The sequence below is a fragment of the Ricinus communis genome, chromosome 5, assembly GCF_019578655.1.
Source record: "Ricinus communis isolate WT05 ecotype wild-type chromosome 5, ASM1957865v1, whole genome shotgun sequence".
NCBI classification, from domain to species: Eukaryota; Viridiplantae; Streptophyta; class Magnoliopsida; order Malpighiales; family Euphorbiaceae; genus Ricinus; species Ricinus communis.
The window spans coordinates 1,425,927-1,442,593 of record NC_063260.1 but is presented as its reverse complement, the minus strand read 5'-3'; the positions used below and the strand labels follow the sequence as shown (position 1 = coordinate 1,442,593).

General features: G+C 34.6%; 4 protein-coding genes across 4 annotated transcripts; 1 reads left to right on the top strand and 3 right to left on the bottom strand.

The window, feature by feature from the left end:
- Positions 1-866: 866 nt before the first annotated feature.
- Positions 867-2,355, bottom strand: LOC125370115. The gene is made up of 2 exons (XM_048374496.1): positions 1,523-2,355; positions 867-1,464 (listed from the first exon to the last, which is right to left on the bottom strand). Exons 1-2 carry the CDS (start codon positions 2,353-2,355, stop codon positions 867-869), a joined length of 1,431 nt encoding a protein of 476 aa, XP_048230453.1.
- A 1,580-nt stretch (positions 2,356-3,935) lies between these two features.
- Positions 3,936-7,669, top strand: LOC8267695 (protein ALTERED PHOSPHATE STARVATION RESPONSE 1-like). Its single transcript, XM_015726276.3, has 4 exons — positions 3,936-5,473; positions 5,958-6,178; positions 6,400-6,623; positions 6,692-7,669. The coding sequence occupies exons 1-4, from the start codon at positions 4,594-4,596 to the stop codon at positions 7,524-7,526; spliced, it is 2,160 nt and encodes a 719-aa protein (XP_015581762.2). The 5' UTR covers positions 3,936-4,593; the 3' UTR covers positions 7,527-7,669.
- A 358-nt stretch (positions 7,670-8,027) lies between these two features.
- On the bottom strand, positions 8,028-10,800 carry LOC8267694 (probable serine/threonine-protein kinase PBL11). Its single transcript, XM_048374969.1, has 7 exons — positions 10,322-10,800; positions 9,698-9,901; positions 9,476-9,544; positions 9,288-9,356; positions 9,141-9,203; positions 8,736-9,058; positions 8,028-8,523 (listed from the first exon to the last, which is right to left on the bottom strand). The coding sequence occupies exons 1-7, from the start codon at positions 10,536-10,538 to the stop codon at positions 8,092-8,094; spliced, it is 1,377 nt and encodes a 458-aa protein (XP_048230926.1). The 5' UTR covers positions 10,539-10,800; the 3' UTR covers positions 8,028-8,091.
- A 3,130-nt stretch (positions 10,801-13,930) lies between these two features.
- LOC8267696 (NEP1-interacting protein-like 1) lies at positions 13,931-16,109 on the bottom strand. The gene is made up of 5 exons (XM_002530585.4): positions 15,690-16,109; positions 14,866-15,044; positions 14,657-14,740; positions 14,396-14,563; positions 13,931-14,281 (listed from the first exon to the last, which is right to left on the bottom strand). Exons 1-5 carry the CDS (start codon positions 15,841-15,843, stop codon positions 14,159-14,161), a joined length of 708 nt encoding a protein of 235 aa, XP_002530631.1. The 5' UTR covers positions 15,844-16,109; the 3' UTR covers positions 13,931-14,158.
- Positions 16,110-16,667: the final 558 nt, after the last annotated feature.

Genomic DNA, 16,667 nt, shown 5'->3' with positions numbered 1-16,667 from the left:
TGCTTCATTGTTGAAGAAGTGTAAAAGATTCATAATAGGTACTTCTATAGCATGATGACAGACTGTAGATAGGCACCATAGAAACCATAACTCACTTTCATGCTTTGGATGTTCAGGAGATAAGTGATAAATCAAACACCAAGGGTAGTCTGGAAAGAAGAAGTTGGGTTGTATTAGGAGTGAGAAGGTTTGTTGAAAAGTTGCCAAATAATGGAACATCATGTTCCGGGCAAAGTCAGTGACTTGTTTGGTTGTGAGGTTGTTGGGAAGATCTGGTGGTGAAGGAGGTTGCAGGTTGGATCTGGAAGATGAAGAAGCCATAAAGATTATGGGAAGATTTGTTGTAGAGGTGAGGAGGACTATAGGCTGATTCTGAGGTTTGGAAAGTCTGGATAGGAAATCCGGGATTAGGTTTCTTATCCCTTTTATATGCTCAACCTTAAAGTCATACATGCTGAACCATGATTTTAATCGCAATAGTTGGGGTTCAGGCAAGGTCTTCTGGTTGGATTCAAGAATCTTTGGGAAGGAAAAGTTGTCCATCCGAACCAGGAAGTGCTGTCCAAAATTTCCTTGTAGGTCGTGTGATAATGTTTTTCTGAAGAGGAAAACTGACCCGATGCATATCCACATAATTGTTCCTTGTCGTGGAGCTTTTCTAAGAGGATGGCCCCCCATGCATAGTCAGATGCATCTGTTTGGAGAATAAGTTCTCCTGCTGACGGGATTGTAAGAGGTGGCGGATTGTGAGCTAGCTCTTTTAATTTTTTGACAGCTGTTGTTTGTTCCGCTCCCCATGGAGGAGGGTTCTTCTTGAGCATCTTTGAGAGGTGACACGTGTAACTAGACAGGTGTGGAATGGCCTCTCAAACATAGTTCAGGATTCCAAGGAACTGTTGAATTTGTTTTACTGATAAATTCTCTTCTAGAAAATTATCAAGTTCCTTTGTCAGGTGGGGACCATATGTGTACTGGCCATTCTTGAAATGCATTCCGAGAAATTTAATTTCTCGTTGGCCAATAGTGCTCTTCTTTTCTGACAGCATAATGCCATATTTCTGGATGATGGCAAGGAACTGTTGTAACAGTTGGTGATGGTCCTCTGCTGTTTTTGAGAATAGAAGGACGCCGTCGATGTAGATCAAAGAAGAGTAAAGGATAGGCCCAAAAATCTCAATCATTGTCTTCTGGAATTGAGATGGGGCCGTCTTGAGCCCAAAGGGCATAACAGTCCACTGGTATTGGGCATTAGGGATACAAAATGCAGTCTTGTATCTCTCTGTGGGCTGGATACCGAGTTGCCAAAAGCCCGCCTTTAGGTCAAATTTGGAATAGTATTGGGCCTTTTGGATGTGGACCTTGAGATTTGAGATCCGAGGGAGAGGAAATTTGTTGTCTTGAAGGAAATGGTTTAAGGGCTTGTAGTCTATGACAAGCCTCTTCTTTCCTCGGATCCTTTCAGACCTTTTTTCCACATAAAAGGCTTGGCAAGCCCATTGTGAAGTAGTGGGTTCAATTAGACCTTCTTTGTAAGGTGTCGGGCATTCCCGATCGGGCAAGGGCTAGGTCTGTGGGAGACATTCCCATGTGTGTGGCTTTAGTAGGGTTAATGTCTTCATTAAGTTTGAAGGGGAGGCTGATATAGAACTGTGGATTTTTCCACAGAGGAAGAGGATGTTGAAAATGTGAATGAGATTCTGGACAGAGCTGAAGGAATTTTTCTGTGTATGGAAGGAATAGTGAAATAGTATCTGTCACAGAAAACAGATTTGAAGTTTCAGTGTATGGCCGAAACTGTCTTTTGAACTTTATGCCAGTTGGAAGGATTTGGAGCTTTTGAGCTTGGTGATAAACATCAAATCCTATCAGGATATCCTTATTTGGAAGATCTGAACCAATGATATGCGTCCATACAACGCAATCAGGAAAGAACTGTATTCCGATCTTTTGTCTTGTGATCAGAGTGGTTTTGAAGGTTTGACCATTGGCTGCCCTGAAGAACTGATCATGGGGCTTCCAATACTCTAATGGGAGAACCATTGGGTTCATCATGCTTCTTTGTGCTCCAGTGTCAAAGAAAGCTATTACTGGTACAGGCTTGGAGTATTTTGAGGATAGTATCTGTATGGGAATATATGGGACAGGAGGAGGTTTTGTAGTAAATTGAAAAGTTTCAGGAGGTGGAGAAACAAAGAAAGAAGACAGTAGGGTTGGAGAGAGAGGATATTGTATTACATCTTCCAGAATACTCTTCTGACTTTCTTCATGCAGACCAATCATTAAGATTGGTATTTCACTATCGTCTGAGTCTGAAGAAGATTCTTGTGAGGACTCTGTGGAGTCTGAGAATTCCATTTCTAACCCAAATAAGCTTTATGGGGTAAGATCTTCTTGCTCTGAAAGTAGAGATTCTATCTTCTCTTCAAAAGAGTCTGTAAGAGATAAAGACATGCTGACTTGTTGAATCATCTTTGCTGACTTGTTGAATCATCTTTGCTGACTTTTCTGGATTTTTAGGACAATTTTTTGCATAATGTCCCTTCCTTTTGCAGATGAAACATCTGTCAGACTTATACCCCTGGTTCCGTTTTTTACGGAAGTATTTGAATCTCTTTGGGTTCTTTTCCCTGAACTTCTTGTTGCTGCGCGTGTATTTCTGGAAATGATGTCCAGATTTCTTCTTATGGGTTGTACAGACGCAGTTGGCGGCTTTGCACTTAATCTTGAGGTGGTTCTTGTTGCAAGCCTTTTGGACTATCAAGTCCCTTTGAGACAACCTTTTGAACAACTCTTGTTGATCACACAGTCTCTTAATGGAAGAGAGTGTGAATTGCCAGATTTCGCCAAGTGTAATAGAGGTGACTGGTCTCTTTGTAGCTGCAATCATATTGTTAACCTCAGGTTGTATTTCATCTGGCAGAGAGGTGATAAAGGTATACTTTAGTGTATCGTCACCATCATGTCCTCCAATGACATAGTAGAGCTTGGACATAGCCGAATAGTGCTTTTCCAGATCCTTCATTTTGAATGAACAGTATTTTCGATCAAAGAACTCTTGTTTCTGCTGTCTTATGACAAAGTCATAACTTCCAAGGAACTGGTTATGGAGGATCGTTACTGCTGCTGATGGAGTTGGCAGAGTGACAAATTGAATCCTAGTGTATTCAGGCTGGGACTGAAACCAATCTCTTAAGCTTCCGGTAAACCTTGTGACAAATTCGGCAAGGACTTTTTTGAGTGTGGCCCCTTCAAGGGTCATCTGAAGATCAATCCATGCCAAGAATTCGGAAAGCTTATCCTTCCATTTTGATGGTGGTAAGTCATCAAAAGTGAACCAAGGTCCTGTACTAGCTGATTTTGACCTTGGGTTTGGAGCTCCGGTGGGAGCAAAAAATGACTGAGCATCCTCATCTTCAGGTTCCACTATTTCTGGACTGGAATATTAAATTTCGATAGGCCATAGTTGAATTTCGACAACTATCGACTAGATTTTGATAATCGGTGATATTTTTTAAAATATAAATTTTAATATTATTTTTAAATAATTTATTTTATATTTTATTTTTACACCAATTAGTATAAATAAATTAAATATTTTTTTAAAAAATAAGTAAATAAAATATTAAAACTATAATTATAATTACATTATAATATAACTATTATTTTACTATAACCAAACAAGAAAATAGAATGATTATTACATTAACTTATATTACAATTTTTTTTTATATCACAAAATTAATTATATTACATTTCTCTATAAAAAAAAAAACATTATATTGCATTCCATTTCCATCTCTCTAAATCAAAATTTCATACTAAGATAAACAAAACTAAAACAAAAAAACTCGTGATTCGCACAGCCAGCAGTGGGCAGTGAGAATAAAGCAAGAAATTCAATTGCTACCTCTTTCACTCTTTCACTCACTCACTCTCTCACTTTCTCTTTCTATAACAGAGTTTTGAGGCAGACTTTTTGGACTCTCTCTTTCTTATTCACTGTCTTTTAGTAGCCTTCTACTGAAAAAAAAATCTATATAAATCACTCTGAATTTGGCAATGAAATAAATGGGATATCCTGTTTTAGACAATGTATCCTTTTCTACACTGTTACAAATTAAAATCCTTTAAAAGGATAGCTAATCAAGAAGTGAGAGAGTGAGTGAGCAAATGCAAACCAGGAGCAGTGTAGCATAGCTAGATAGTACTAGTAAAATGTAATGACCCATGAACAAGCACTGGTTTTGGTGCCCAATAGTCTCTTCTGGTTGGCTGTCTGTCTAATCCTTTCTGACAATACTTAGCTGTTCTTTTTAAACTTTACCTGAAAACTGAGTGACCCTTCTGCTAAATTCCAAACTTAATTTCCTTCTCCATTAGCATTCTCTTTTTATCAGTTACTACTGCTTGATAGTGTGTACAGTTCTTCTCTTCAGCTTTTTTTTCCAGTACTACACTTTTCTGCTATGGCTATTATCACAAACTTCCTCTATTTTAGCAATATCCCATCATAGTTTTTTTTCCCCACATACAAAGACAAAAGCTTTTCTCTTTTTCTCCTTCAAGAAATCGCATAATAGCGACAAATTAGAGATGGGCTGTGGTTTGTCAAAGCAAAATGAAGAAGATGATGTTGTAGCATTGTGTGGAGAAAGAAAAAGGTTGCTTAAATTGGCTGTGGAAAAAAGGTATGCTTTTGCAGACGCTCAGTTTAAGTATAATCAGTCTCTTTATGCTGTTGCAATGGCTTTGAGGTTGTTTGTTGCTAGACATTCTTCACCATCTTCTCCTTTTCTTCTTACTTTCCCTTCTTGTTCTGATACTAATGGTGATACCAATGAGACTATTCCCAATGACCCAATGTTTCTTCAACAAAGTCCAACTCAACCTACGCTTGAAACTACTGCATGTCAGCCTCTAGAGACAAAAGCACAAGAAACCCAAGAAGATAATGATGATAGTGAGGAGGAATCTGCGGAAGAAAGTGAAAGTGAAGAGCTTTGTGAGCATTTTTATGGGGAGAATGATCCACCCGAAGTGCCATCACCAAATGGGCAATTTGGGTGGGATTTCTTCTACTCTTATGATGAAATGAGGTCAGAGATGCTAAATGGGTTTACCCAAATTCATGATGACGATTTAAGGGCTGTGAGAGAGAAAGAAGGGATTCCAGAGCTGGAAGATGATGGAGAGAAAGTAATGAATGAGGATAAGAATGTAAAAAATTATAGTATGGGTCATAGAGAGAGTGGAATTGCAAATGCTAGAGGTGAAGATAATAATAATAATGTAGGCCAAGAGGAGACCAAGGGATTGGGAGTGATTGATACACCAGCAAATGGTAGGGAATTGTTGGAAGCACTAAAAGATATTGAGGACCATTTCTTGAGGTCTTATGATTCTGGTTTGGATATTTCAAGGATGCTAGAGGCCAACAGAGTACCATTGCAATCTGGTCTAGAGGAAATCAAAGGTGGGTTGTCTTTGTTGTTTCTTTCCCCTCACTGCTGTGCTTTCAATAATGGCTTGCAATTCATGTCTTTATATGGTTCGATAAGAAAATATAAATTTGTTCCATCAATTTACAATTGGCCAATGACATGAGTCTATGGGTCCATTAATTGTAACTTTGTTGGCTGTGTTACTGATTGTTAAGGAAAACTATCACCTATTTGGGACGAAGCTATTTCATTGATTAACATACAAAATCTGAAAATATGTATAATGTATAATGTATAATGTATTGCTGTCACAAATTATTCAAGAATGTTCACCAAAGAATGCTGTCAGTTATAGTATGATATTTGCTTATTGGCTTCATAACATAAAATCTTTTTTTTTCTTTCATGTTCTAGCTTAAACTGTTAAAAAAATGGAAATCCTTATTGACAATTGAAATGAAAATGCACATATTTCTCAATTACTTTACCAGTGTATCTTTGATGTTTTGCAATCAGAGAGCTCAAATAAGCTCATCAGATCAATTACATGGAACCGATCCACGTCATCGCGGTCTTCCTCCAGTAAAAGTCTCCTCACATCTACTTCTACTAATTCATCAGTGTGGACAGATTTCAAGGCTGATCTATTTGATGACTTTGGGATGGAAGCAGGGAGTCATTCATTGACTCTAGGGAGGTTATACGCTTGGGAGAAGAAGCTCTACCAGGAGGTGAAGGTAAATTATCATCAATCTATTATGTTGATGCTCCCTTTCTTTTTTCCTTCTAGTGCTGGTTTATTTAATTTCTATTATTGCATGTTAGGATCCCTCAAGATGGCTGGAGCCATTTCTTGTACTTGACAAATGAAATTTGATAACAATATGAGTATTATTACATTCTTTAACCAAAAATAGGGAAGAAGGAAAATCCTCTTTAACATGTTCTGCTTGCTCAGGCTGGAGATAAGACCCGGAAAATATATGAACGGAAATGCTCTTACTTGAGACGCATGGATGCTACAGGAGATGGCTTCTACACCATAGATAAATCGACGGATGAAGTAAAAGAATTACATTCCAGGATCTCAGTTGCAATAAGAAGTGTAGAATCAATCTCTGAGAGAATAGAAAAGCTGAGAGATACAGAGTTGCAGCCCCAACTTCTTGAGTTGCTCCATGGGTAAGAAACAAGAGTTAATGTTATAATTTTAATTATCTAATTACTTTTAATTTCTTCCACTTCTGCAGTCTAATGAGAAACTGGAAGATGATGTTGGAATCACATGAAACACAAAAACAAGTCATGCTTGAAGTGAAATTCTTCAACTGTCCAGCATATGAAAAGTTTTCTAATGACTGTCATCGTCTTGCCACTCTTCAGCTTGAGGCAGAACTTGATAATTGGTGTGCCTGCTTTTCAGCATATGTAACTACACAGAAAGCCTACATTGAAGCTCTAAGCGGCTGGCTTTCGAAGTTCATCGCTCCTGAATTTGAATTCTACTCCAGTAGAAAGTACATATCTCCACCTTGTAGAATTAATGGGCCGCCATTACTAGTGATTTGTCATGAATGGTTAGCTTGGTTGGACAAGTTGCCAGATAATGCGGTAACATATGCCATGAAAAGCTTTGGGAAGGATATTCATGCTCTGTGGAGTCAACAAGGAAAAGAGCAACAGCAGAAGAGGAAGGTTGATGACCTAGCCAAAGAACTTGACAGAAGGACTCTGGCTTTTCAAAGAGCAGAGAGGAGGATCCTTACGTCCAAGATTTCTGAGCAGGAGACAGAGGCTAGTGTGCGCCATAATATAGAATACTTAGTAGAAGGGAAAAGATTATTGAATTTGTTCAGAAATACACTAGATGAAGAGAAAGAAAAGCACCTGAACAGCATGCAGGGGACTCAGCAAATCACTGTAAGTGGATTTCAGACAGGTTTTTCTTCAGTTTTCGAGTCATTGGCGGAGTTTTCTAAAGCATCTGTCAAGATGTATGTTGATCTTGTAACATACAGTGCAAATGCAAAGACAGCTGAGAAAAATAATGGCGATGTATCCTATATAGATGGGATATTCTCTTAGGCTCTGAGTTGAAAAGAAGTGAAAATGGCAAGTAGATAATTGTTTGTGAATCTTGAAGTTTCTCAATCCTTGGTTATGTCTCAAAGATAAGTTGTGTGTATAGTGAGATTTTGTCAAAGCATTTAAAGTATTTTTTTTTAAAATCATGCCAGAAGTTACAGCAGGCTCTCCTCAGCAGGTATTTCTGTTCTATTACCAACCTTTTTCTTTCTTTTCTGATTGCCAGTAAATTTATCTTAACATTCCTACAATGCATTCTTTTCTGCAAGTATATGTTACTCCTTTATGTGATGGGGAAAGAACAGAAGAAACTAAATTGTGGCCTGCAAATTTAGTGTTGAAATTTAATACAAGTCTTTCTTGTTTATTCCAAGTAATTGTAAATTTGTATATCTGCTTTATATATTTACAAAAGCAAAAGTTTCCAATATCTGATCGTCTTTTTCCTAATTTCTGTAAAGATCAAATTGCACTGAAAATATTAAATGAATTATTTTCAGATACAGGGATGAATACTCATATATGTTCAACTGATATCTTCCTCTCTGCCTGCTTCTTCACTACTTTATTTCAAATTGTTATTATCAATATCAATGCTAACAGTACTAGCCTCAAAACACCTCAAGCTTACACTTTCAAAAGAGGGGCTATCCATCTCTATACGAAATCGTTGAAAACCTACACCATCAATGCTGACAAAGCTTTGAGAAGACTCCCAGTCTATTAGTCTTTGCCGTCCATGATTGTTCTGTTGATAACCAGACGATGATCGAGAACGCCTTGAAGGTTCTTTGTAAATGAAATTATCAGCTAAATATAAAGCCTCTTCTATTTCTTGCCACACCTGAGTCATTGTGGGACGGTTTTTGGGATTCTGCACTACGCATCTTAGACCAAGTTTCCCCATCTTTAGCATTATTTCCATGTTGCAAGTTTCTGTCAGAAGATTGGCATCTAATATTTCTGCAACGTTTCCCCTATCTAAGCTAGGCCTTGCCTGCAATTTACCAGCATTTACATATTATCCTCCACTTCATCTGTTGGCTATAGCCAAAAACTATTTAGTTGAGATGTTCATAGACAGTGAAATTAGTTTTACAAATGTAACCAAGTCCTCAGGTGGGCAATAATGATGTATAAAACAAGAAAAGAAAAGCAACTCAAGATAATTTATGGGCATCTAAGCATTTCTGGATGGACCTTGCTTACCCATTCAATTATATGATAGTTGGATTGATTCCTGCTTGAATCAACTGCAGGCCGAGCAGAAACAAGTTGCAGGAGTATAACTCCGAAGCTATACACATCGCTGAAGGGACTCAAATGAAAGCTAGAACAATAAGCAGGATCAAGGTAACCTGGTGTTCCTTTGATCTGGCTGCTAACATGAGATTGGTCTCCAATAGGCCCCAGCTTCACCAGTCCAAAGTCTGAAACTTTGGCTTCAAAATTACTTCCTACTAGTATGTTGCTCGGTTTTATATCACGATGGATGATGCTAGGCGTCACTCCATTATGCAAATGAGCTATTCCTGAAAAGTTCGCAGCAATACATGAATACCAGATTTTTTGCTGATAATGTTTTTCATAGACTGTTGCAGGCAGAACGCTAACCTTTAGCGGCTCCAATGGCTATATTAACTCTTTGCCTCCAAGTTAAGCTCCTCCCTCTGTTTCCTACATCCATTATGTGATTCAACCATTTCATATACAGGAAGGTTAAAAAGAGATTATGATGGAAATGCTACAAATAAAACTTACTTGTAATGTACTCGAGCAGAGAACCATTCGGAACATACTCATAGACCAGTACTTTGGCCTTTCTGCCTCCTATTTGAAGCACCAAAATTGAACAATATCTTTAAGATCTTCTACTAAATATAAAGGGCCCCATATGCATGGATTTTCTGTAAGAGAAATGATCTCATGAGGTACTAGCATCTACTTACCAGTTTCTTCACAAAATCCCACCAAACCTACAAGGTTTTTGTGCTTAACTTTGGAAAGTAGCCTTACTTCTGTTTCAAGGAAAACAAAAAGAAAATGAATTACTCAAGAGCTATGATTTTCTTTTTTTCTTTAAAAGGCTGCTGGCATCTTTGCATTCAACAAATTTATGATCTTCAGCAAATGAGCCTGTATATATTCATTGACAAAAAGATGATTATTACCATTTCTAAATTCTTCAACACTTTGGCATGAATCATTATGAGCCCTCTTGATTGCTAGAATACCTTCAACATCAAAAGTCCCTTTATATACATTGCCAAATGCACCAGATCCTAGCAGGCATTCTTCACTGAAATTCTTGGTAGCCTTCTCTAATTCCTCCAACCCAAATCTCCTCAATGATAATTCTTCATTTTTCAAATTTCCTAATTGATTTTCATCCAAAGTTTATTAGTAAACGATATCAAAGTTACATTACAAATTGCATAAAGTTCAAGCATTACGCATCGAGCAACATGTACTAGCAATTAAGAAGTACAGATTCAGATTAGAGACGCTGACACGATATGAAGGATAGATTCAAATTAGAGACAATGACACGATAAGACACGCTCACATAGATAGAACTATTTCTAAAATTTAGCGCGTGATATTAATATCGTGTGGATGTCGATTTAGTATCGGAAATGATATATGAATGCATACCAATAGAAGCATCGGTACTTCTTAAACTAGTGCAGTCAAGAATTCATACCCTCACTTTCTTTCTTTAATATTCATTCAAGGACTATAATTACAAATCAAGAATTCAAGAGTATTAACAAGAACATTAGAGAGTAAATAACCTTTATGCTTCCATCGTTGGAAAAAATAAGGAAAGAGCTTTCTCCTGAAAAATAAACATAAAGAGGTAGCCACGGAGAGTACTACAGTGACAATGATTAGAGCTCCTAATATATGTTTATGCTTCGAAAGAACTAAAACGGTTTCTTGAGGTGGTGATGGTGAATGAGCCACCAATATCGGTGGCTCCGCCGACAGAAAATAGTACTGCTTCTTCATCTCAACATGTACTATGAAGCTACCCTATTCAACTATAACTTGCATCTTTTGTTTACCTTTTCTCTGAATGAAATTTTCTTGACAAGAAGAGATAGAAAGGAAAAGGAAAACTGGGAAGCAAGATATTGTTTAGTCACTAAGCATCGCCGGCAGACCATATTGTCCAAATTATTGTTAACGAGTCAGCTCAGGTATTCATGTCATACAATTATGACTTTTGTTTTCCTCTTTGGACGGCACATCGGCCAAATAATAAGCATGTAGACCAACGTATATTATATTACTCCCAAGTTTTTGCATGTATTCGTTGGGGATGAACCATTCATAACCTTTTAACAATGTTTATGTAAATCCTTAGCACACTGGTTCTTATAATCTCTTAAAACGCTTTTAATTTTTATTTTAATCCAACAATCATTTAAATTTTATTTAATAATATTAAAATACTTACATGTAATATATACGTTAACACGTGAATGAAGCTAAATGTCAAAAAATAAAAGAGATTATAAAAAATGTAATTTAAGACATTTATCATATTAAATTAAAAATTAAAGTATTAAATGACGAAACGACTAAAATTCAGGTGTTCAAATATGCATTTGACGTAGCTTCTTTTTTAGGATTTATTAGTTTCTATGTTATGCATTCTTATTTATTAAGGTTGCACCCTTATTTTCTAATCTATATTTTGTCTCTTTATCCTTTAACCGTATGGTGGGTGATAGTATGAAATTTAAAAGGTGGTACCCTTTTTCTCTTTTAGAAATGGTACAATACTTGAAATTCTGTCTTATTAAAAAACCAATAGATGCAATGAAGAATTCATGTGAAATCGAACCATCAGTGCTCTGTAGCTTTCACAAACTCTAATGTAATTAAGTACTAAATCACATCATTAATTGCTTAATTGCTTGTCCTGTTGGGATATGGTTCTTGGATGTAATGCAATAAATAGTATTATTCTTCACAAGCTTAGGGCCACATGACGACGACAAATATTCCTAAGGATAGAAATATACATCCAAAACTTGGAAGAAATCATTGTAATTTTATCAGAATAAAAGACACAATAGTATCTACAAATCTTTATAAACAAGTCACAAGCTCTAATGGACCCAGTAAAAAGGGTTAATTTTATTAATTATGATTGTGATTGAAAGTAGACCGCATTATATAAATATGAATTCAAATGATGTCCATTAGCAGTTGTTTTAATCTATTAACCAAATATGTCTGACAACCAACTGTGTATTCATTTGAACCATAACCATTAATTTAAGACATTCTTAAATTTTCTCATGTATTATTGTTTGTGATGTATACAAGCACCTCAGACTTTAGATCTTGCTCATCAAATTAGGTGAAAGGGTTTTCTAATTGGGACCAAAAATTGAGGTATCTGAGACAAATAATATCATCCTCCTTAGAGATTCACTCTTTTCTTGGTCGCCTGTTGTGACTAGTAATTTGTTCTATCTAGTGGCTTCTTTTGCTTATACGCATTCATTAAAAAAACCAATTAATAAACCCATCGCTAAATTGATAAAAGGATCTGAATATTAGCGGATCAATGGCGAATTTTATTTTAATAATTATTAGATTTTTAATGACATAAAAAAATTTGTCTGTGGATAAATTTATAATTTACCTTCCCGATGTTAAGCCATTTTATTAATAATGAGAGGAGAGCAAGAGGGACGTTACGAAGTTGCACCTGCAACACCAGCTTATTAAAAATCAAATCCAAAAGAGTTATTAATAGTGTTTAGATGTTTAAAAACTAGATTTAACATCTTTTAATTTGTTAAACCTGTTTTAAAAGAAATATTAATTTTTCTGATTTTTATAAAAATAATTTTTAAAATTTAAAAAATAATAATAAAACAAAAATTAAAATTAGAAAACTCAATTTATACATATTCCCCACAAACACAAGTAAATGATGATCAAACTCCTCCAACGAGGTATAAAAGATAGAAAAATATCAATGATATTTATTTTTTATTAAATTTATGGTTTTTTTTATTTTTATTTTTTTACTGTATTAAAATTAAAAACATAATTTTTAAATTTTTTCGAATTTAAAATATAGATTTTTTTATTTCTCTTTAGTTATTTTTGAATAAAACAACTAAAAAACAATTGAAAAATAATTAAAAAAAATAAAAATAACTACATCATAGATTTGAAAAGAAAGAAATTTAAAAAAAAAAAAGACAGTTCTTTGAAAAATTTATATAGATAGTAATAATTTTTTTTTAAAAATTCTCATAAAAATCTCTTTATTTATCAATATTAGAGTATCGTAATAAAGTACGGACGGATCTCTTCCTTTATACAAATGCGTAAACGTTTAAAAAAATCGAGTACTCTATCACTCTGTTAGCAATTCTTTCCGACCCTTAAAAAAATAGAATTCTATAGATATAGCTGGAATCAAAATAAATAAAGAATATTTTCAAGAATTATAGACTTAATTATTAATATACTATAATTAATGGGTGAGTATGGTGTATGAAATTGAAAATAGCCCTCATCCATGTTTAAGCATTAATGTGATGAAAATAATATCAGCAATTGCAAATGTTGTGATAAAACTTGCCCTAAATTCTGAACCCATTTTGTTCACTACTATTTTGGGAAATTCAAGACAGGAAAAATATCTAACCCCAACCCTATCTGTTCCCATATGGAAGGCATTAATTGCAAAGAACTAATTATATATTTGTCTTCAATACTAAGATAAAACTGAACCCAAAAAGAAAAGGGTAGAAATAATGCTATTACTAATAAAAATGGTTCCCTTTGCGGCTTCATAAATGAGAATAGAGATAATTCATTGGGGGGTACAAAGACAGAGTGGGGCTTTTTGGATGAAGTCTACTGACAAACCTGAATGCTGCCCTTCACATAATAAATTTTGCCAACAACTATCCTGAAGAAAGTTTAGTATATGCACAAGAACACCAAGTATTTCAACCAAATTAAATCCTAAACAAAATATCAAAAACAGTCACTGCTATTGTTTTCAAAATTTAAAAATGCAAAAATTAATTGACACAAAATAAAGCAGCCACTCAGATTTGAATGCTTTTGCCCTTAGGTTTAGAATGGACCCAAAAAATAATAATAATAATAAACCAAATATTTGTGTGAATTATAATTTTATTAACTCCTCCTTCTTCGTTTGTTTCATTTAAAAGATGGTCATCTCATCCAAAGACAACACTTCCATTGCTTTATGTTTATGTATCGATGCTCTCTTCTTTATTCTCTATTGCATGAATTAATTAACCAAGTCCTGGTATCTTTTCATGGCTGTCAATTAATGGTCTACTTCCTATCTTTGTTCTTATTCTTAAGATCTTAAAAATTGCAAAGAAACAGGATTCATGTCAAGAGTACAGGAACTAAAATTACTATTACTCAAAAAATTTATACATATATTATATGACTATTCTAGTACAAAGATCGTGGGCATTCCAAACTACCAAGGCAACAAGATTACTACTCATCTAATCATCAGAATGAACAAAACAGAAAAAGCCTCGAAAGGTAATGCCGATATAAATAAGAAAAGCATTTCTGATATTGTAATTTACAGGGTGAAGAACACATCACAGATCCCTTCTGCACAATGGGCAAGATGCATGCCTCAGCAGCCACTTATCTATGCAAGGAAGGTGAAACATGTGATGACAATGAGGCAAGCTTCTAACTGTCTCACCAACCTGAAAGTCCTGTATGCACAATGTGGAAAAAATGTCAATTACACAACTTCTTTCTGATTTATCACACTTCTAGTCACCAGTCTAAAGAGAGATCTAATTGCCAAGATAATTAAGGAATCATACCTGAAGACAAACAGAACAAGCAACTTTCTCCCCTGAAGCATCTATAGTGTTGTTGCTTGTGATTTTGATCTTGGGTATTTTCTCAACGGTATCTCCGGTCAGTCCCTTGGCGCCGCCAGTATCAAAAATGTTCTGGACCTCCTCAAAACTAGTTTCAACAGCACCCATCTAATTGAACATATTGAGCTTTTAAGTAAAGGACAATAGATATTGACGGTGACAGTAATCAATCAAACATATTTTGCTAAGATAGTAAATTACCTGGCTTTGTACTGCACTTAGCATGGCTGGACCAATTCGCTCACGCACAAGTCTCCCACTAAGGAGGCTTGCAATAACATCAATCTGCCACATTAAAGACATTTCGTTAGTTGGGTGCTAAATCTGACCAGATGAAACATCAAACTTGATAATGTTAGCCGATTGCTAACGTATACACAAAAAAAAAACAGAGAATCTGAACTGCTCACCAAGTAGAGTAGACACCCAATACCAGATTCATCCGATTGCCAAAGAAGTAGAGAAGATTCAAAGACCTCAATTGAGAAAACAGCTCCTGATATGGCTCCTACTGCAGCCCCTCTGACAAACCCACTTTCAGTTTCTTGGCCTATCAAAGCGCCAGTCATGGCACCTAACAAGGTACCCACTGCAGACATTGATGCAAATTCCTTTAGCACATACTCTCAACACAGCAATTGCTTCTTAATAATTTAAATAAAACCTTAAAAAAAAAAGGAAAAGGAAAAAGAAAAAATAAAGCAAGAATAAAATAAAATAAATGGAAAAAGATAGCAAATGGTTTTTGAATAAAGACTTCATCTTTAATTCTAAGAAAACAAACAAGACTACTTAAAATAATACATGTTTCCTGAAGCATGATGATGGATACAAAGACAATGATCCCAAAACCCCTTTTGTCTCATATTGAAACCTTTTTAATTATAATTGTAATCCTACAAAACCTTGATATCCATATGATTCTCACCATAAAGCTCATGATCCTTTTAGATAAACCTATCAAGATTTTCAATACCTGGACTCAGAACTAATAACAGAACATACTAATACAGTTAAATCAATAATTAAAGAGAAATCCCATACAAGAACCCATATCCAGTTTAAGAAAGAAAGAAAAACCATAGCAACAACACAAATAGATCCAAGAATCAGATTCTATTTAATCAAGAAATTGAGACAACTTCATTAACAAGAATAAGAATTCCAAGGAACATAAACCATATGTTAAAGAAAACAAAGAAAGCAAAAAAAAAAAAACAATAATAATACCAACCTAAAGCAAAGAAGAAGGTAAAGATCGCAGAGAAAATGTTTCCAATTACAGCAGAAACTGCAAAATTGCAGACTTCTTTGATCTTTTCAACAAAATCTCCAAAGAAGGGCAATGAAGACATAGAAAAACGAGATGGGTATGGATAAAACTCCATTCTCTTTGGCTTTCCAGTTGTACAAGAACAAGAAATTATAGCTAAAAGGGGTGCAGTTGATCTGCAACAAAAGTTGAGTTTAAACAAAAATACAGACTTATTAGCTATATATACCTACAAAGGAGAGAGAGAGAGAGAGGTGGTGGATTTTATTGGGTATGCTTAGTCCTTAAGAGAGAAATGAAATGAAAAGAGAACCCTTCAAAACCTACTCGCATTTAAAGCTTCTAATATTTTTCTTTGGCACAACTTTCTCTATCTACCTGTTTTCTTTGAAATAGCAGCTATTTTCTTCTTTTTCCTTTTCAATATATAAAAGTAGGGTGTAATTAACATTAACATTTGAGGTTTGACATATTTCACCATCATCTCTTAGCATCATCATCGTATATTTATTTTTGAAGTTGAATTTCTTTAAATATAATGATTTATTTCCATTTTATTAAATATCTTTATTCTCTCTTCTAATTTATAAATATGCTAACCATACAAAAATTTTAACATATTTTATGATATTTTAGAAATATTTTATTTTTTATTTTAATATATTATATTAAGTTGTGTTTTAAAAACCAAATAGGTGTTTTTTTTTTAATTAAAAAATAAAAAGATTTGACCTCTATATATACTTTTATACATAATATTCTTTTCATGTAATTTAATATTTTTTATTTTAATTAATATCTTGATTTTATAGTTTTAAATATATTAATTATATTTTAATATAAAAATACGTTACTTAGTATATTAATAATATTCACTTAACTTAGATGGTTTATTATTCCTATTTTATTCAATTAATATTATATGCATTCAATTTTATA

Excerpts from the sequence above, each read along its gene's own strand:
- LOC8267696 (XM_002530585.4), bottom strand. The coding sequence starts at position 15,843 with ATGGAGTTTTATCCATACCCATCTCGTTTTTCTATGTCTTCATTGCCC. Across the intron at positions 15,045-15,689 it reads TACCTTCTTCTTTGCTTTAG|TGGGTACCTTGTTAGGTGCC; the intron begins GTTGGTATTATT and ends CAATGTCTGCAG. Across the intron at positions 14,564-14,656 it reads TAAGTGCAGTACAAAGCCAG|ATGGGTGCTGTTGAAACTAG; the intron begins GTAATTTACTAT and ends ATGTTCAATTAG.
- LOC8267694 (XM_048374969.1), bottom strand. The coding sequence starts at position 10,538 with ATGAAGAAGCAGTACTATTTTCTGTCGGCGGAGCCACCGATATTGGTG. Across the intron at positions 9,545-9,697 it reads TGTTGAAGAATTTAGAAATG|AAGTAAGGCTACTTTCCAAA; the intron begins GTAATAATCATC and ends TCCTTGAAACAG. Across the intron at positions 9,204-9,287 it reads TCTGCTCGAGTACATTACAA|GAAACAGAGGGAGGAGCTTA; the intron begins GTAAGTTTTATT and ends TAATGGATGTAG.
- LOC8267695 (XM_015726276.3), top strand. The coding sequence starts at position 4,594 with ATGGGCTGTGGTTTGTCAAAGCAAAATGAAGAAGATGATGTTGTAGCA. Across the intron at positions 5,474-5,957 it reads TGGTCTAGAGGAAATCAAAG|AGAGCTCAAATAAGCTCATC; the intron begins GTGGGTTGTCTT and ends TTTTGCAATCAG. Across the intron at positions 6,624-6,691 it reads CTTCTTGAGTTGCTCCATGG|TCTAATGAGAAACTGGAAGA; the intron begins GTAAGAAACAAG and ends CCACTTCTGCAG.
- LOC125370115 (XM_048374496.1), bottom strand. The coding sequence starts at position 2,355 with ATGGAATTCTCAGACTCCACAGAGTCCTCACAAGAATCTTCTTCAGAC. Across the intron at positions 1,465-1,522 it reads CCCGACACCTTACAAAGAAG|GTCTGAAAGGATCCGAGGAA; the intron begins GTCTAATTGAAC and ends TGTGGAAAAAAG.